The sequence below is a fragment of the Vanessa cardui genome, chromosome 7, assembly GCF_905220365.1.
Source record: "Vanessa cardui chromosome 7, ilVanCard2.1, whole genome shotgun sequence".
Taxonomy (NCBI): Eukaryota; Metazoa; Arthropoda; class Insecta; order Lepidoptera; family Nymphalidae; genus Vanessa; species Vanessa cardui.
Window position 1 is genome coordinate 11,475,874 of NC_061129.1, and position 22,215 is coordinate 11,498,088.

At 31.0% G+C, this 22,215-nt stretch overlaps 1 protein-coding gene and 1 long non-coding RNA gene across 8 annotated transcripts in view; one reads left to right on the plus strand and one right to left on the minus strand.

The window, feature by feature from the left end:
* Positions 1-22,215, minus strand: part of LOC124531043 (whirlin) — a 94,770-nt gene that overhangs the window by 13,764 nt on the left and 58,791 nt on the right. For all 7 annotated transcript variants that reach the window (XM_047105463.1, XM_047105462.1, XM_047105461.1 and 4 more), the window contains one exon: positions 15,896-15,997. In XM_047105463.1, the coding sequence (XP_046961419.1) occupies positions 15,896-15,997 (102 nt within the window). The remainder of the gene's footprint in view (positions 1-15,895; positions 15,998-22,215) is intronic.
* LOC124531044 lies at positions 122-13,509 on the plus strand. Its single transcript, XR_006966490.1, has 2 exons — positions 122-554; positions 13,162-13,509. It is a non-coding gene; the product is annotated as an uncharacterized LOC124531044 (long non-coding RNA).

The window sequence follows — 22,215 nt, forward strand, 5'->3', positions numbered from 1 at the left end:
CAGGAATGAAATCACTTTTCATCATTTCTTATATGGAAGATGTTAAGATAATATAATTAAAGTTAGTCGGTGTTTTGGTAAAGAGTTCCAGATGGTGAAAACAAGAGCCAGGGGTCAAGGTTCAATAAACTATTCGTCGATGAAAAACTATGAATAAAACTAAGAATAATAAATGAGAAGTGTTCTTAAATTTGAAATATAAGTATACATTTTTAATTTAATAACCATAATTTGCTTTAAGCAATTACATTTCTTTATAGGTTACATAAATGGCGTAGTGTGTAAGTGGGTGGTGATATCTCATTTAGAATAAGTGCGGCAAGCACACAGTCAACGCATGGGTAGCCAGTTGAGACTCGAGAGACTGTCGTACAAACTCGATTCGCACAGCTAGCCCTAGCCTTGTGCCGTCATCGAGTGTTGTCGGCCAGTCGAGTCGTCGACAGTCGTACACTGGTTGCTGTACCGCGCACACGTTTTTATCGATAAAAAACACTATCAATTTGTTTACAAATAAAAGTCACAGTGAAGAGTAAAGAGGATAGCCGTGACAGGTGAGTTAATCTTACATTGAGGTTAAGGTTTTGATTGTCTACCTGTTTCACGGTGATTTTGTGGTAAGACGTAAACAATGCGTTGTGTTGTTCAATTTTTTGTTTTGATGCATGCTACCTGGAAACACGCTAAATTAAACGTGTATTCTACTATTTTCAATGGTTTTGTTTTATGTTGTGTGTAAAATATTAATTGAATTTATTTTTATTTGAAATATCCTGTTATATTATCTAGTGTAACCGACGTTCGTTTATTATTGAGTAACGATATGTATTGCGCGATGTATTAGTGTGTTAACGAGATACATCCCATCGGCGGCGGTGACGAGAACGAGCTTAGCTTGTTTGCCAGTTCTTTTTGGGCCATGGACAAAAAAATGATTTCGCTGCCGCAAACGTTTTAATTAAAACCTTTTTTTATTTGCGTTTCATGTACATTTTAATAAATAATATACACGGTATTTTATATAAAATATACTCGAATAGGACAGTTTATTTTAATTGTTAAACGAGGGTAGGTCATATAACTATTTTTTTATTTATGTTTAATTATTTTTATTTCTTGAATTGTTTATAGAAGGTTATTTTGAATTGGGACAACTAATTAAGCCTTTAAAAATGCATAATTTCATGACAAAAACGATGTATAATTAGTTATTCTAAATGGAATACCTATTTTGCACGCTTGATTGTATTTAAGTCTAGGTCAAATTAAAGCCATCTCAGTCGTGTCTAAAACAATTAATTCTAGTAAATTTAGAATTTGGCTATCCATTTTATAATTTTAATTCATAAAAATAATAGTATATTTTTATTTCGAAATGTGTTTTTATTGATTACAATGATTCGTTAATTGTTTCGATTAAAGTATATAAATTTCAGTATTGTTATTCCTGTGAAATCAAGAAATAGATAATAATGATATAACCACTCGTGATTTTATCACTTGTGTCCTTATATCAAATGTTATCAGACGTTACAAGTGCAATCAAATTAATGATAACATCTGTTGTTCTATTCCGTAGTGCATTAATGTTAACGACAAGACCATGATCCGGGACAATGCTTGTCTTGCGGTTATCTGGGCTAATGTTACATGGTAAACTGTTCCTTATGTAGGTTCTCTCCTAAACGACTGACAGCCATCTGGCCCTTTTGGTTAATTGACGACCTCCATGGTCGAGTGGTGTGTACACCGGTTTTCATGGGTACGCCACTCTGAGGTCCCGGGTTCGATTCCCGGCCGAGTCGATGTAGATTTCTATGTTGTCTTGGGTCTGGGTGTTTGTGGTACCGTCGTTACTTCTGATTTCCATAACACAAGTGCTTCAGCTACTTACATTGGGATCAGAGTAATGTATGTGATGTTGTCTCATATTTATTATTTATTAATTATGATTCTTTGACCATGCTTTATTAGGGCTTACATTTTGTACTAACACTCATTAGTCTACAATATATCATATTAATAATATATCTCAATATAAAAATGACTATAGTTTTTATTTTTATTTTTGAGGAGCTTGTGATAAATTAAATATTTAAATAATATTTATAAATTAAATCTTTTCACAAACATAGTATGTCAAGTAACGACCTCAATACACATTTACTGTATATTTAGAAATTGCCAACGCTTATATATTATTGCCGGTAATCACATGTTTTTGCAGGGTTTATATAGACAGCCTCGGGTAATGACGTTATTTAATGTATCGTAACTTAGAAGAGAATGCAAAAATAATTATTTTTGCCTATTTTTAATTCATACCGTAAGCAAATGAAATCGCGTACTATATTATATATACCATGTTCAGGTGTTTTAAAAATTTTAAAAACAAGCTTATACGTACTTTTCGTAGTAAAAGTGCGAAATTTATAAAATTCTACCAATAGCGCGCTAACTTTACACTTTACCTGTTGAGAGATGAATTAAAAAAAGTAGTCTCTGTCTTGGGCCTAAACTATCTTCATACAAAATTTACCCTAAATCGATTCAGCGATTCAAGCGTGAACAGACAAACTTACTTTCACATTAATAAAATTAGTATAGATAATAAATTTATACGATGAAACGTAATTTTGCAATATTTACAAAGCTTTTATTTAGATTTTCTTTAACGACACACGAAATAGGACACACGTCTATATAAACTATTACTTTATGTTGTATGTATAAAAATGTAACCCACATTAATTACACATGTAATACATAAATGTTTCTAGTACCTAATGTATTGAATAAGTATATGCACAGTCCATTTATAGGTATAGTATTCCAATTGGTTGCTTTGATCGTGTTTCATATCGCAGTCGTAATTAGATATACACAGTATAGGGAAAGGAAACCGATAATTACGATGCGATGAATCAAAGAGAGATTCCGTGTAGAATCAATTTGTGAACGAGTTTCTTTCGTTCGATCTTTTAATTAGCGTTGTAACATGAAACTCGGAACGGGTTAAGGCCGTTGTTCACTGGAGGCTGAGTTGACCGCGATATACAACACTCGTGTGTGCGATACTGAATGTAATACGAGATCCGAAACGAGAATTAATGCGCAGATGCAACGTATCCGAAAGGTCGATTGGTTGTGAGCGTTCCGTTTCCTATTTTAGTGTCCTTTCCGATTTGTTTGTTTTTTCCTTAAGTATACCTACATACGTACATAAACCTGAGACTGTTCCTGAACATAAATAAGTTATTGTAGGTTTTCGTCCTTTACTTTATCTTATAATTAGTTGTTGCCGCGGCTTCACTTCCGTTTTAAGTTTCGATTGTCACGTGTTAGCCAAAAAAGTAGCCTATGTCCTTCTTTGGAGTTCAAGTTTGCTTCATAACAAATTTCATCAAATTCGGATCATTACTTTGGTAGTGAAAGGGCGAAAGACAGACAGAGACAGAGTTACTTTCACATTCATAATATTATGTTATAATGAATTATTTGTTTGTACTTCATTCATAACACAAACACATACGAGTATATTATAACTAACTTTGTATAGATAGTCAACACCACAACAACAATAGCTTAAATTTTCTTATTGAATATTTTGATATTGGTAAAGTCAGATCGTAACAACACACGTGTGTGCCTAATAATTAGTAAGTTTCTGTCGATTCCGCGTGGATGTGTCGGTGGAGTATCTGCTTTAGATCGCACACGACGCTGCCGTCTGTAATCCCGCTACTCAAACAGTACGTTCACTCGCGCGGTTATATGTATGTATATTTATGCTATTCTAAGTATGTCCACAATGCGATGATTTCTAAACCAATACTGTCATTACGGGATCTGATATAAGATTTCTCTTGAAAAACATGACAATAGGGAAATCGATGAAATAACTATCACATTTTATGTGACATAAATGATGCAATTTTTCAGAGTACGTATTTGCTATGTCAGTTATTTTATTTTGATTCGAATTATGAATTTACCTTCAATTTCAAAATCAACAGTCAATAGCGACACGTCTTTAGAACACGAATTTATGTTCGCTTCACTAATCTCGTATCCAACTAACGAAGTCAGTAGCAACGGAAACAAAACTGGGAAGTTGATTTTTATCTACTTCCAATTCGTACAGAGTTTTAAATCTGTATATGGCATTACGTAATATGTATATACATATATAGTAGGTATAAGTAGTAGATAACACCAACACTAGTGCACCTCCTAGTATCGTCTCATTCGGTTTTTTTATAAATCCCATATATTCCACTGTCACTATATGTATATGTGTACATACATTATAATCCATAATTTATACTTAGAAAAATATATATTTTACTTAATATAAAATTTTCATAATCGGATATAAAGATTTAAGTTTTACTTTATTATAAACCCTTTTTTATTTCAATTTCGAACACGGCTTTCTTTAATTTTTTATTACTCTATGTTCGCACGGCTATTTTAAATTACTACAGTTTCTTATCTGTTGAAGCAGAAAACTTCTTAAAAATGAAAGTGGAGCAACTCAGGCGGGAAAATTGTTAAATCAGGAAATATCAGGTTCAGCCGAAGGCACATTACATACAATATTACATGGTATGGTCAGGTTGCCTTCCTGTTATTATTATTGGAAATAAGGGTAGCCGCGATAATAATAAAATTATATGATTTTGCTAGGTACAAAGATATAATATGTAGTATTACTTTCTTATTGTTAAAATGGCATTCGAACCTATAACACTATATACATAAATAAACAATTGTTTACTTTCTGGATTTTAAACTTTAAGTTATTTTAATATTATGATGCCGTTAGTTTTTATATTTTATATCGTTCAGACTCATATATAACAAGTTAAAATACTTCTCAAATGTACAAAAGCGTATAGGTACGTGCTACTATTTGAGAAATTCAAAATATATTTTTTACACTCTACACGCTTAAGCGAATATACGAGGGTAAGTGTATCGAAAAAACGTTGTTAGCGAATTTAATTTTTATGATTTTTGTAACATAGCAAAGCACATGTTGAAAGCCACTTAGAAGCTCTTAAATTTCCTAAGTGCGGGCTTAAATGAAAAATGATCAAAGAAACCCTAACTCCATTTTAAAGAGTCTTTTCAAAGATATCTTACACGATAGGAAAAAAAAAATCAAATTTCCATATATTTTACATGGCTAATTTTTTTTTTTTTTGTACAATAACAACAATTCCTAAACTTTATAACGGAAAACATAATACATTTTCCATTTGTATTTTGACAGCCCGTCGGCAAAACGAATCTAGAATAAAAATGGTTGCGGTCCTATAACAGGAACCTTTGAATTGGTCAAAGTGGGAACAGCAAGCAGCGTGGCCCACGGCTAAAGTAGAGCGTTCATTATCACCGGCAGCGCAATTATCGCGACGAGTGGCGTTATTTTGCTCGAGCACCGCTGCTTGCACTGCTAAGTGCTTCTATATAAATTGCGCCACATTATCATTCGGTTACCAGGGTACATTTAACATGTCATTTCATAACGATAGGTTAAATATAGCAACACTTAAGAGAACATATTCTGTTCTTTTATTTTTTTAATGAACAGTAAGAATATGCTTAAACAAAAACAAACGAGCTGTCCTTTCTGCGTTGGTAAAGTTTTAACCAGCTGTTTCTCGTAGGCTTGGTTGTATATAATTTGTCATGCTCCAATAGTTTCAATTTTTTTCTGTTAATTAGTCGTGAGCTTAGCTATTGAGTTTCACCAAAATTATTTTATCGAAAGTAAGTAGAAAGTAATGAGAAATACAAATAAACTATACCATAACTTATAAGATAACTATGAGCCATTTCTAAAACAAGTATTTCCGTCAAAATGGTCATTATTCGACCATAATCATTATTGTGAATTTATGAATAAATACTTATATGCATTTGTGTGCTTAAAATTTTTTCGACACTTATTTTATAAAAAACACTTAATCTTTTCAATAATTAACAATAAAAGAAAAGAAAACAGTTTGATAATCAGAAGTGAAAACGGCGCTGAACTGTTTTGCCTTTGTCTTTTTATCTAAAGAAACTAATTTTATTTGAACATAAAACTTGCAAATAAATTTGAAATACATAAATAATACTTTTGGAACGTGACAAAGCGAATAGGAATGGGAATCATTAACTATTCCTTTTATTGCTTCGGGATGTGAGTTGTTATGCCCGTTGTTTCCGTAATTACGTATTGCTGATATCTTCTCGCCAGAATTCAGTAATACAAGTCTTGTTTGGCTGTAGAATAATAACTGTTGCGTGGTTTGAAACCCACCTGGCCTCTCAACAAGGCAAGCTATTATTTATTGCTGTTGTCTCTGAATCTTACAAAATATATTTTTAAGGACAAACATTAAGAAACCGTATATAAAATAAAAAAAAACAGTAAAATAAACATAGTATTCCGAAAAATATTGTCAAACTTTTATGAGTACGAGTTTTACGTAACGTTAACTTGTATTAAGGTAATATTTCTATATGAAAACATTCGGTCGTAAAGATAGTGTGTGAGGGTCTGTTAGCACGGTGACCCCGGAACTAACTGGGGCCCTGGGAACGTCAATCGGGCCTTTACTAGGTCTGCGCGTGAGTCTGTAAACTACGCCGCTGGTCATCTGACTATAATTTATAGCCTGACATTTGACACAAACATTGATGGCTTTTCTCTTTAATAACATTTTAAACTCGCTATCACTAAAGTGTACGAATTTAATTGCTATTATTTTATTTCCAATAAATAACAAATTTTACATTATATTTTCAACAAAATTAGTTACAAAATCCTTTTATAAGGATATTTTATTCGATTAATATAGGTATGATTTGTGCCCGACTTTATTTATTTATGTCTTAATATAAAGTCTATCGTGTTCGCCGGTAATTCTGAGCAATCACTATTATAACTCCTTCTTCGAAGAAATCTCTTTCGTGTTACGGTTAAAATATGAGTTCTTTGCACTACGGAGACATAACATTTTATTTTCTCTTTTATTACTAACGATTTTTACTGAAGGCATGTCGCGGCTGTAATAATTATACGTGATTATTAAAAGAAAAGTGTAATTTGTTGCTTTGCGTCACTAGTATTATATATTATGTGAAAAGTTGTAATTAACGATCACTAGCTGTTCTTTGTTAAAGAAATTTGTAAGCTGATTCGCATGATAAATGATACACGTTATCATAAAATAATGAAACTTGTTGAGGCTTTACAAACTTCTTTATTAATAATACAATAAAAAGAGTTTGTTTTTTTTTTATTGACAATGTCATTCATCTTTTGTATTTATCAATGTTTTAAAAATACATTTTTAATGTACGGCTATCTACAAATGTTTTAATAACTAAGAGGCGTGTACCTGACTATCTGTATAGAATAAATTGCTATTGAGCGATAAGAGTTCCTTATTGTACAAGCGTGTTTATTGTGTTAAGTACTTCTGTAAATATCGTTGAATATGTAAGTATAATAAAAGCGTTTCTACCTAAATATATAACTGTAAATGTAGTTGATATGTCTATTATTATAGAGAATCGTTTTCCGAACAAATAATACTTATATACATTTTTCGGTATCATATTTTGCTGTGATAGAAATGAAAAAAAAATGAATCTATATCATTTTAAAAAAGAAAATATATAATTATAATAAGTAGCTTTAAGTATAGACAGTTCGTATATTTTACAAAGATATGCAATTAATTACCTTATTTCATTAAAATAATGATTATTTTTAATTAAAAATAAGTCCGCCGTTGCGTATCTTTGTATGTGGATTCAAACAAATTTCAGAAACTCCAGTCTCTACAAACACTAATAAGAAAAGATTGATTCATGAGGGAATTGATATATAATTACATATATTTTGCGCAAAGCTAATGTTATGATGATATTTATCGATTAACACAGAATCAAATCGTGCCTTCTGAGACCTTACATGGCATGCGCAATGCGTAAATGAATTAAATCACCTCAAAATAATTTAGCATGAATTGTCTCAAGCAATTCTTAAGAAAAGGAATGTCATTTCAGCATGTATCTGTTAAGGTTCATTTGTTTTTAAATGGTGTATAAACATACAATTTTCTTCGTAACAATGGAAGATATTCAATAATGATGCCTGTTATTGAATACTCGAGACGGTATAAAAATTGTTAAGTGAAAGTTGAAAGGAGCTTTAATTGGAAGGAACTTGTACTGTCACGTATCGCGGGCCATTAGAAAGGCCCCGCGCACAATGTGTAGGTCTGTCTTATTGTTATGGGCCCAGTGTTAGTACTCCGGTAAAAGCATTTACATATAAACTTGTTATATTACTGCTAAGTCATACTGATCTACATACTACGTAATTTTGTTTACGTTTATTATTTGTTTTGTATCTGCAAGGGTACTATTAGAATAATTGTTTGCGATACATTTTTTTTTATCAAATTTATGTCGAATGACCATGAATAAAATAATAAAATATGAATATTATATTAGATAGGTTGATAGTAAAGATAGGTTAGATAGTAGTTTATATTTAATGAAACAATTATTGATTCATTATAATTTATCAGGGTGCTTACTTCATTTTATGATGTAGGTAGTAAATGACACATATCTCTGAATAGCCCATATGACTTCACCAAAGCCATCGAGTTCAAGCTGACAAGCAAAACTAAATTATAATTCATCTTGTGTAAAGGTGAAGCCGTAAGGAAAACTTTACGTAAGTAAGTAACAGCCTATAAATTTCTCACTGCTGGGCTAAGGCCTCCTCTCCCATTAACGAGAGGGTTAGGAACATATTAAACCACGCTGTTCCAATGCGGGTTGGTGGAATGCACATGTGGCAGAATTTCAATGAAATTAGTCACATGCAGTTTTCCTCACGATGTTTTACTTCACCGCCGAGCACGTGATGAATTCTAAACACAAATTAAGCACATATGAATTATAAACACACTGGGTTTAAACCCGAAATCATTGGTTAAGATGCACGCGTTCTAACCACTGGGCCATCTCAGCTCACAAACTTTACGTGTTGAATGAAACTCTTTCACAAGTTACATTCTTCTCTAATGCAGAGGAGACCTTTGCCCAACAGTAGGGGTTGAAGTACAGGCTGTTACTTCTGTTTTACACCCACACACTGAACTATCAGCCTAAATATAAAAATCACTTACTAGAAACAATATTAAATGGCTAATATATATGATTAGTTAAGTAATTACTTTCTTAATGAAACTCTCCTGAGACTGCATTAGACGATTACAGTACATTAAAGGGCAAAGAGTGCAAGTCACGAGTTAAATCACATAGCCTTTTGTAATTTGTATTGCATGCATTATAACATGACATAACGACTAGTAAACGTTGCCTTTTAATAATGATTATTAATAGTTTTATACTCAGTGCTCGTAAATCGACTAGATAATCATTTAAAATTAAGTATTTGAATTTCGAACGTTATTTATTTCTGCTCTTGTCTCTACTTTTTTAAATAACACTAAAGTCTTCAATAGTCTCATCATTAATACCAAACGAATAATTTTTTAAAATTAAGTATTTGAATTTCGAACGTTATTTATTTGTGCTCCATTTTCTTTTAATAACACTAAAGTCATCAATAGCTTCATAATTGATATTAAACGAAAACAAAAAGTCTAAAAAATGTACTCAACTGTTTTGTCTTTGCCTATTTATATAACGTTAACGTTATTTATATACATCAAGAGCGCAAACAAACGAATGTGTCACCGTGCGGTAAGTCGTGTTTGTCCATACAAATGGACTTTGTGAGAAACATAAACCATTTCTTCAGCCAAGGCGCTGCCAATCGTGGGACCAAATGTTGTCCTTTATTATGTTTGAATTTAAACTTGTATTTTAAAGAACACAACAAGACAATGTCATTTATATATTTTCAATCTTGTTAAATTTAATAATATTCCACTATAAGAGAATATCATCGCCTTCTGTTTATAAGCAATCGAGTATAAATAATTAGCAAATCAATGGATAGATAATATTTATCACGAGTAACAATAATTTTGTATTGCAATTAGCACGCGGCAGATAAAACAATGATTGTTGTCATTTAAAAACAATTGTTAATGAAAACAATGCAAATTTTATTAAAAATTAAAAAGGTGAAATTGTAGGTCAAGTTTATTATAGCGGAATTAAAATACATAAAAAGTTAGCTTAAGTTACTCTTTCAGATTTTGCCAGTGATTTACTATTTTAGTAATATAATATAATAGTAAATATTAGATAATCATGTACAAATGAATACGCCTGCTATAAATAGTTTTCACAACGAAAATATGTACGTATGAAAAAAAAAACACTTTCTATTATAAACATTTTCCCATTACTATAATCGGAAGCGCATGCGCAGCGCACGCGACGTCGACTTCCGGCATGCCTATACTCTCACGCTGGGGAATACCATTTTCTTTTTACTGTTGAGGTATCGGTTTTTGCTCGGATCATCCTTTTTTTATGGTGCATCTTTTATTCTACAAAAAACAATTACGTTAAAAATCTGCCTACTAAGCATTCGGTGCAGTCAGACAAATCTATAACGTTTTTAATGTATGCAGTCGCTTAATTAATTATTTTGTTCCTCCCATGAAATAGCTAAGCGACGAAAACACTATTATAATAACTGGATCAATATTTTGTTTCGTAAATAAAACAATAAATAGAATTAAGATGATTTTTATGTTAAATAACATTTAGGTTTACCAGTCACAAAAATGTAATTTCCTTCTTATATAAGTACATTTAAATTGTCATGTTACAGTATTGAATTATATACGCAGTTGGTTGGATGTTCTACCAAAAATAAACCGGTAAAAAACACAGTAGTATAGTAGGTATGGCATTCTATCCCACATAACACAATTATGTTAATAAAATACAATTAAATTATTATAATAATTTTATTTAAAAAAACCTTATTTGAATAATTATATTTTTGGCATTAAAATCCAATTTCATTTTTAATATATAAAACATAGCGTTGCTTAATAGTTAAGTAATTAATCTCGTTAATCACAATGATATCATAAAAATTCGGTCTCTTCTCGTAATTATTTGATAATTCTATAATTTTTTAATTACTTCAATCATAATAAAACCTATTTACATTACAAATGACTGTGATTGTTCTCGTAAGGAGGTTGTACGACTCCGACCCTGAGTCACGCGCGTTTGTAACTAAACCAGTACGTATAATGTTCTCTCCCACAGACAACCCGCTTTCTCAATTACGACATCACTGAATAAAAAATATTATAGGCCTTTGTCCTTCTTAAAAAATAAATCGTCAGCATTTAAATGGGGCAATATCATTTATACATTTAAAAAGATTCTATTTACAAAGTTATGTGACTGACACATTATTATTTTTTCCAATATTATAAAAGTGAATTATAAAAAATATAATCGGATATTTGATTAAAATATAATCGGCTTTTGTTTTAATGATAGATTCGTCGTAATTCGGCTCATATTTAATTGACATTATTCTTAATGTTTATGATTATTGAACATTACAACACGCTGGTATCTATTTCGGTTCAAGTGCAACGCTAAAATGCCTATTTCATCGATTAGATCTGTTGAAATTCAATAAAAGAGACAATAGGCTTGATATGCTTAAATAAATCAAATGACGTATAAATCATGATCTCTGTTTACAAGGCCGGAAATAAAACAATGAACCCGATTCCATTGTAAGAAGTATAATAATAGTCATTCATTTTAACAACCCTATAAAAACTAGCAGTTTCATAGCATGTTATTAACTTAATATTGAACTTGTTTGTGAATTCGCCAATTTGTATTTTCAGATTTTTATGCGGAAAATACTTATATAATTCGATACTATGGATTGTTATAAGCATGTGATGATTAAGAATTATGATGATTTGAGAAATATTATTACCGATTTCGTAAATTGCGATTTTCGAAAGCGACAAATAAAATAAAGTCGGCACATTTAGCCACACTTTCGCCGGAGAAAGTCACTCGTGCATTAAACATCTTTGTTTTAGCTCGTGATGCCAGAACAGCAATAAATTACCTATTTTAATCTGATTCTGATATAAGATAAATGATAAAGTATACGAATACAGAGATACCTGGTTTAAATTTAGAACAAGCGCGAATTATTTCAGTGTACTGTAAGTTAAATTACGACGATTTCTTATCGTTAATATCACTATAATTGGAGTAAATATTTATCAAGCTTAAACAATTCTATCGGAATAAAAATCAAAACAGATATATTATCCGTTTACAAATTTAAAAATGATTATATTTCGTAAACATGGTAGGCAAATATACCTTTGCTTTGAAATTGCGAAAGACAATTCGCCATTGAATTAATTTAGTGTTTTAGTTTAACCTAAATATAGAGACAAGATCTGCAGAAACAATAGCACTGACAATATCAGTTGGCACTAAACCATGTTTCATTGTGGAAACCAATTGGTTGCATTGGATAAAACTATTTATAACGGATGAATCGCGTATATTAATTATTTTTAAACATCCCGACGTTTCGAGCACTTTGCAGTGTTCGTGGTCACGGGCAGACCACGAACACTGCAAAGTGCTCGAAACGTCGGGATGTTTAAAAATAATTAATATACGCGATTCATCCGTTATAAATAGTTTTATTTAAATGTGTAATCATCGCGAAAATTTAAGACAACATTATGGTTGCATTGGCTTTGGCACCCACGCTAGCTACGCAGGCGCCCGTGTAACGGTACAACATCTATTTAGCGAAGTTGTAATCGGGGTTTCACAATTTTTGCTGACCATCGTCCCATCTTACTCAATAATACTTATTCTAAAGTGTAGCCGTTACGTTACGAGAGGCATTATGCGATATATACTTGAACATAGAACGCAATACTTATTAAGTATTATCATTAGATCTAAAGGCTTATGAAGAAACAAACAATTAAACTAACAGTTAAAATGTGGAAGTTACAAAACATATTAATGGAAATCGATCACAAATCCCTTCACAAATTAAATAATATTGCATATAATATTTCAGATCGATATATAATATGTATTAAAGCATTATATTATATGTATTAAATATTTTTATAGGTTTCCTGAACCCGCTCACCAAAACACCCTTCAGAAGTCAAGATGGAGAGCTGGTTAGATGACGTCAAGCGAGTAAGAATACCGCGACCTAAGTTTGAACGCAAATATCCCGTGGAGCCTCCAAAAGACTATTTAGAAGATTGCGGCGATTTAAGCGGCAAAGGAAGGCATCACCACGACAACAAAGATTTGGCAAAGGCAACAGAGGAGCTAAGGAGGACACTGCAAGAAAAGCTATGACCGATAAATACCAGTACCTTGATATAACTTTTGCATACTAATTTATACCACTAGATAACTTAAAACAAAAGCGTTACGTATTTATGTACATACGAAGATAGATAAAAATTATAATAAAATTAAATGGCAACACTATATGCTTACAGGTCTGTAGGGACTGTAAGTTAAAATCTGTTTTTAGTTAATTAATTCTGATGTATATGAAGATATAAGAAAAAATTATAAACGAAACAAAAAGCTTTAAATCTCCTAAAAATGTTTTCAAATATTTGAATTTGTTTTGAATTGAATCTATTTTTTCTTCGTACATCACACTTAAATTAAGACAGATTAAAAAAAAACTTTAAAATATACAGACGTGACGCTGCGGTATATTTACCATTGAGTATTGTTAGTATAGGCATCTATTAAGAAGTATTATAAATGTGTAAATTTAAAAAGATTCGAAAAATAGTTTGAAATTTTACGAATATTATTGGAAATCTTGATAATGTACTTATATTATTAACATATCTGATAGTATTAGAAGGATAATGTACACTCATATATAATTCTTTTTATTATCATATTCTCAAAATATTTAAAAAAGAAAACTCAAACAGGAATTTGTAATTACGCGCGATAAAATTAGTAATTCTAAATTTTAATAAAATTCTTCATATAGAATAAGCCTGACTGGATTTTAAAGTTATATAGTTTGTAAGACTGATAATAATTAATTTATAATAAGATATTTTTTTATAAAAACTGACAGTAAAACGAATGGTTTGAAGATCCTGTTTTTATTTTCCCATTGTTCGTGAATCTTTTGCTTGTATACTCTTTTATAAAGATCCTCTTTCCAGATTACGCGATCAGAGGTTGAATAAAAAGGGAATATTATAAAAAGCTTCAAAATATATTATAATGATGATCATGCTATGAGTTTTTCAGACATTTTTCGATTGAAATTTGTAGCCGAGATGGCCCAGTGGCTAAAAGATATACCATGGCCAAGCACCGTTGAATATTCACTGTTGCTTAGTATATGTTATTGTTCTACATCCATCTCATGCACGGCCCTGAAGGATAACATTTTTAAGAAACCTGTACGTGTCTTACAGAAATATGCCTTATACTTATGTATTCAACCAATCTGCCTATGGTGGAATAAGCTCGAACCATAATAAACTTTTATATTATAATTTCTTACTTCATCGCCGTCATTTTGTACACAAAAAGTATGAAGCGCATTTATAGGTATGTAAATACTGATTGTAAAATGTAAGTTTTATTTCAGAACAATATTTATGTGAACTAAAGTTTATCCTTTGTTTAAAATGAACACGACAACTTCACCGTTTTTGGTTAGCTTTAAAAAAACAAGTATGAATCATAACAAAATATAGGTAATGCCTTTTTTAATGAAGGTCGAACAAAGTATCAGCTCACCAAAAAGTGAACGTTCGTTTGTTTATATAAATAATCCGACTTATTGTTTACCAATGATAAAGCAACACATTCATCAAAAATCTTTGAATAATTGTGAACATTTTTTATAATTTATTCTGGAACAGTCTCCAAATATCAAAAGAATTGAAAGTATTTCTCGTCATGTCAGTACAGTTTATTATTTACGCTGCCCAAGTCCAATACAATCTCTTTCCTTTCTTCGTTATGTATTGTCAAAAAGTAATTTGAAATTTAAGATTTACAGTTCCGAGCAAAGAGATAATATTAGATGAAAAATAAAGAAAGAAAGTTATCAAAGTTAAGATTGTAAGTAAACAGATAAACAATACAATTATTTACCCTATTAAATGTCAAAAGTATATGAGCGATTCGAAAACAACCCAGGCGTAAGGACAACAGAGGAAAAACTCAACGGGATGACAATTCACTACAGATAAATATGCTTTTATAAATCGATAGTTCTGATTGCGACGAACCTATTAATCTTTATAAATAAGTTTAACAACGGTAATGTATTGTATTTTGTGTAATTAGAAAAAAAGCCACAAATTGATACAGAGATGGATTAGGTAAATAGTCATTTATAGGAACTCTGGAAATGAGAGTGAATATTAGACTGATGCTGGCTCAGTGCCAACGTGTTCAGCTATGTACGGACGGCCATATAGGTGACATTCATACTTGATTAATATACATACTTTACGTCATTTGTGTTAAGAACTTATGGTGTATATTACAATATATATTCCATCAGAACGAAATACTTGGAAATGAAACAAAGTCTAATTTTTCGATTTAAGCAACATCTTTTTTTTTTTCAAAACAGTAATATTTTTATTTACCGTTAATAAGATGTTAATTAGTTAAAAGTAATAAAAGTAAATTAAGTCTCATGAGTCACCATAGATTTATTTTATTTTAGAGCAACATTGTATTCCGTAAATAATCCAATTAATAAGCTATATATAGTATTCGCTTAGTATCAAGATATGATTAACATGTCGCTGTAGTCAGATAATACTATTAACTGTTAAGTACTTACAGTATCGTCGTAATGTTGCGTGTGCAGAGCTGTTGTGCTGCCCTCTCTCGAATTACATGGGGATGAATGTCTTCTAGAATGTCCACCCTCCTCCTCGAACTCCTGAGACATCATCAAGATTATGAACAATCGAAAACGTGTGAATTACCAGTCGAATTATTAAAACATCAAAGAATACATGCCCTTACGTGCATGCATAAGACATCAGAGACACGTAACATGCAGCAAAGAAAATTAATAAGCACTCAAGGATAAGAGGGCGACATAAAGAAATAAGGTTAAAATTACTGATTCAGACGTGAGTGTCCAACAGGAGGCTGGATTAAAACGAATCTTTGCCAAAAACGATTTATCATAAAGATGTGAAGCAGGGTGTGGAACAGCGAGAGACCGCGACCAGACTGAAGGGTGAGGGATGATCAAGAGTCTCGGCGGTTCAATTGATTTTTGCTGCTATTTTTGCATGGCATAGTTTTAGATTTCATCTATGCAGCTCTGCCAGAAATAAGTAAAAATAGTACATCAATGGAAATGCTCGTACCTTATTGAGATTATTCCTGATATAATTTAATATTTTAATAAAAGCTATTCAGAATCCAACTCCTTAAATCTATTTTTAATGTTCTATATTAAAACAAGCTCGTAAAAGTATCGGGAACCCCTTAAAGATTTTGTCATTGAAATGCAGCTCTTCTGATCACCATTAAGAGCTTGTCGATTTATCGATGACTTAGCCATTTAGAAATATGAGATGTAGACTTAATGGTTTAATTTATGCTTCACTTTATTAATAATCAGAGATACAATCATATGCAAGTGGATCTACAATATTACAAAAAAATATATCTTAAAAACAAATCTGATATCTTATACTACTTCCTACTTTAATGAGTCATGTTATAATAATACCGTCATTGTATGTCCATGTATGTATGACATCCAAATATCAGATTATTATTATGATTATTCAGAATCTAAAAATAACGTTTACAATTTAAAGCACATCATGGTCCAGGGTCAGGCCGTGCATAATAATCTGAGACATTGGACACATTCACGCTTACTATTCATATACATACATGAATGTAACTTGGCTTAAGTGTGTATAAACGTTTGAATGATATATACATAGAGATATGTGTAACACCAGCCTTAGCTGTATAAACGATGTATTGAGCATTTTATCTATTGAGTAAATATTTAAAAATAATAAAGATATCGACACGTACTTAGAACATATTAAATAAAAAAGGTAAACAAACTGTAATAAATTATTCAATTTTTCATTTTAAATAACAAGTGTTTTGATGTGCTACTTACATATGTTAGCACGGTTTAAGTGGAGGTCGAAACATATGTTACGAAAGAGGTTTTAAATACACCGAATAACGGGAAAATGAGTCTTTGCACTCCTTAAAATAAACGTTATATTGTTTTTAAAAAAGGGTACATAATTTTTATAGACCGACCAAGAAAATTTATTACCTATTCCAATGACGGAAACAGTAACGGTAGCCAAAGACTAGATTTACATGCTACTTGCGATTTACTAATAGCTCTACCATATAGCTTAATACAAACAAATTCAAAGTTTTTGATTAATAATAAATATTTATTTAGTACAGAACCCTATTCCACTTAACCGCTTATATCCACTTTAATTTAACATCCATAATTCCGACAGCAACTTCGCTGATATTTAATATGCCACGAATCCATAATGAACACCAAGATTATTTTAGATCTCGATCAATCATATACAGACGATTCAAGGTCCAAACTGTTTATTTATCTTCATTCCTTCTGTCATTAGAATAAATGAAAGATGACATACATTTAATAATTTATTGTTATTGTTAAAAAAATATAACTTAAAACATAATATGTGTAAAGGAGGATTGACATCTTTCTTTTCCTTACATTTTCCTCCAATTATGTATCTGGACGATATTCTTTTTTCAAAAAATTATTCATAATTATCGACGCAAAACTCAATCCCCAATTTTATTTTCATTTGATCTGTACAATCTGGCCTTTCCAACAAAGTTATTCATAAAAAAAGTTTCAGAACTAAAGATGAAAACACGGATGGAACCCAAGGGATATTCAAATACTGGTCTCTTGGTAATTACCGCAAATTAAGGGGACTCGGCCTAATAAGGAATACATCTATATAGGTATATACAGCTTTATATTATGAATTACTTTAATATATAATTTGTTTGTTGTGTATGTTTTTGCTTGGACATATCAAATTGAGTTTTATTAAATTATTCGCAGGAGTCTAGTGATTATTATTAACTATTTAATAATCTAGAAATCCCCTTTTAATAATAATACGTGAAGTTATAATACCAACATATATTTATTCACGGAATCCCAAAAGGATCGTTTTGATAAATCTTATTCTATTATTTTAATTGGTAAGAAATTTCATTCAACCAAGCAATGTAGATATTCGGTTACATTAATTTATTATTATCATAATAAGACATTTGTATTAATTACTTCATTCAGAAAAATGATAATTAATCTAATTATTAGTTATTCGTCTTTGCATCAGCATAACTAACTTTTCAAGCTTATGCATGCCTATTTTTATGTCACAGAAAAAAGTGTTATCATAATTAAATAATTATTTATTTAAATATATATTAGTCAAACCTACATGATACATAATGTAATAAATTACCGAATTAAGTCACAGTGAGCGAAGTACTTATACAGAAAAATATAGAAATTATTTTTAGAATATGCACAATTGCTATTCACTAACAAGCAGGCGCACAGCATCTCTTGCAATTCGGAAACAACAAAAAATAAATCGTAGTCATCGTTTTCAATATTTTTGACTGTAACAATTAATTATATATACATATTAAATGGTTTAGAGATGTTAGTGGTCTAATACAGTTAAGGACGGATTATGGGCTATAGATACTTCTACGTTAATACAAGTTTCTACTTAGATAAGTTCAAAGTCAGAAGGTAATGTTTAAATGTTATGTAATACTTACTTTAAGGTTTGCTACATACTAAAACCACGCGATAATTAAATTACTGTTGCAAAATTATTTATTGTATTAATTTAGCCTTGAAACTTAACACAACTCTAAAGAAAAAGCATCGACATCGAGGCATTAAAATTGTTTTGAAAATGTTTACCACTGTTATTGGGCCCGTAAGCAGGGTATCTTACAAAAACATCATTGCCTTGGATGGGAAATACGGATTACTATACAATACGAATACTTTTTAGTATAATATAAAACATATCATACATCATCTCAATTATAAAAAAGTTTCTGAACTAAATTAATCAATTCTATTTACAGCAAAAGATGAAAATGAATAATGACTGTCTTGTATATGATGCATAAACAGAACAATAGAACGATACAGACAAGTAGTAATGAGACGGCTTACTCGAAAACAATAATAACAGTCGTAATCCTAACAATACACTCGCTATTTCCGAACTACAGGTAACAGAATTTTACGAATGAATATAATGTCTACTAATAACTTATTTTCTCTTAAAAATACACGGTATTGCAAAGCATACCTTTGCCATAGCATGAATGTCCAGCGGTATGTAGTCGCGGAAGGCGACGCGACGCCGGCGTCGCGACATGCCGTCCGACCGGTCGTCCGGCGTGCCGAGGACTGACGTTTTCAGCACCCCATAACGTTAACTTACGCGCACACTAAAATCCCCGCGCATATGCCATAATTTTTCAAGTGACTTGTGAAGAATATGGCCACATTTTCCGAGTCTATTCATGTCTGGTAACAATTTCCCTCAAGGAAAGGTATTATCTATGATTCCGAAAATTGAATATTTGCTCTGAAAATTGGATTAACTAGTGAAAAGCATGTTCACTGATTTCATTCAATTCTGTTTCTGCTCTCAGATAAATGCAATAAATGTAAAATATTGTTTTTGGAGTATTCTATTAAAAAATACCGATATATTGAAAAATGGCCGTAGGATTAATAAGTACCTTGTTTAATATTATACGTTTATAAATTTTTTTAATGTTAAAAATTTTTTATAATACATACAATTTTTAAAAAAATTTATGTATTTTTATCATAAAAATACATACAATTTTTAATTTTCACATTAATACTTGTAAAACGTGACAGATACCGGTAAAAATACGTAGACATTTTTGGATATCATTAGTTTCCACGACAGTTAATTAATTATGGTGGAGTTAAAATTACTTGCTCGAGAATATATTTTAGTATTGAGTGTAATACGTATAAAATTATATTTATTTCACTTGTCATACAAATTATCTCACTTTTATTAACAAGCTGTGATTTATTTTGTAATGAGCATTGATGGGATTACCATTCTCAAATCTACATTTACAAACAAACAGCCTATGAAAATCAAAGAAAATAATGGAACTGTATAACTAGTCATTAATTAAATATACAAGATTAGTTAATGTCATCAGAAAAGCTAAAGACAAAACTGATTCAACCGTAAAGATTGATTAAGTCTAGAGATTTAATTTTAAAGTCGAAATCTCGAACTTCCTCGTGATTAATGTTGTTAAAACAAACTTATAATAAGCAAAGTACTATAAAATATAAAGTAAAATCGTGAGGTAAACCTCAGCAAATACTAATGTAAAGTAATTTCATTAAGAGAATCTTTTGTTCGAAGAAAAAAGGTAATGGGCTATTACTTAAACAAGGGCGTTCCACTAGGTTCGTTACCCTTTAAATAAGGGAGTAAGCCCACTTATCTTAATGACATATCAAGCTTCACGTGGCAAAGCTTAACTTGTTTGACGTCACTCAAAAAGCTTAAGCCAGACTTTAAAATAATACTCTAATACTTAAGACTTACAATAAAGTAACTGAATTCAGTTAATTAATCATTTGTTTTCTGTATTTATACTGTATGAGAAGAATGCTTGCTTTACCACCAATAAGAATTGTAAATAGCGAGAAATCGTTAGAGAGTCGCCCAAGTTAGAGAGTTTGGTAATACGGGTAGGTCACCCGTATGAAAAGTTCCACCAATTCCAAGTTCCGAGGTTAACGAAAACTCAAGTGAAAAAAAATAATAAACTTATGCTTTTAGGTAGACTTGATACACAATTTTTTGTTCATATAATTTTTTTTTATTACAAAATTGTACTAGAAGCTCGTCAGATTTATCATAGTAAAACATACTATGAGCCGAGATGGCCTAGAAATTAGAACGCGTCAATCTTAACCGATGATTTCAGGTACAAACCCAGGCCAGCACCACTATATGTATATGCTCGGCGGTGAAGGTAAACATCGTGAAGAAACCTGCATGTGTCTAATCCCATCGAAATTCTGCCACATGTGCATTCCACGAACCCGCATTACAACAGCGTAGTGGAATATGTTCCAACCCCTCTCCTTAATGGGATAGGAGGCCTTAGTCCAGCAGTGAGAAATTTATGGGCTGTTACTTTACTTTTATTTTATTAAAAAAATGTATTAGAAGCTTGTCAGATTTATTACAGTAAAATATATTATAAATCATGGTAAACATATGAGATCAACTTTCAGTGTTTTAAATTATGACAGTTAAAAATTTAATTCCTAAAAGTTTTAAATTAACCCTATTAACATGTGAACGTGAAAAATAAAAATAAAAGTATAAATGCGTGTTCCATTTTCGTGATGGTCAAAACAGACTAAACGCAGCTAAGCGTTATAATATAGTGTGCTTATGAAACCAACCCTCTTTTTCATTCCGCACTGTTACGGAGAAATACTTTAAACAATTTTATATGAATTATATAACGGATGTCAAATTTATACTATAAATATAACCAAGAAATATCATTTTAGAGATTTAATCGTAATAATATAAAAGTAGGGTCAATCGCTATTTTATATTTTATGTCAATTCATATATTCCAAATCACAAAGACAGCCTTCGGTGATGTAAGGCATCTCTTTTGTAAGTTATCCTCAATGTCAAAAGAATCGGAACGGTTTCCTTTTTGTTTTATTATCTTTTGAGAATAAATCATACTAATATCATAAAAAGATAAGTTTAGTTCGTTTTTCCGGCTACACCCATAAATTACAAATTCGTGTGAGGACTTTAATATAATATGTTGAGATATATATCTGTGTATAATCAGTTCCGCGCGCACTGTGATATATCTCTTCCATAGAACCTAATGAACTATAAGGCCTAATGTCATGTTGTATGGGTATGTACATATTCGCGTACATAAGATATTTGGGACAAGTATTTGCCATGCTCGTGGTCTTCGGATGTTAATGTTATGTGTGTATGTTATCGAATACAA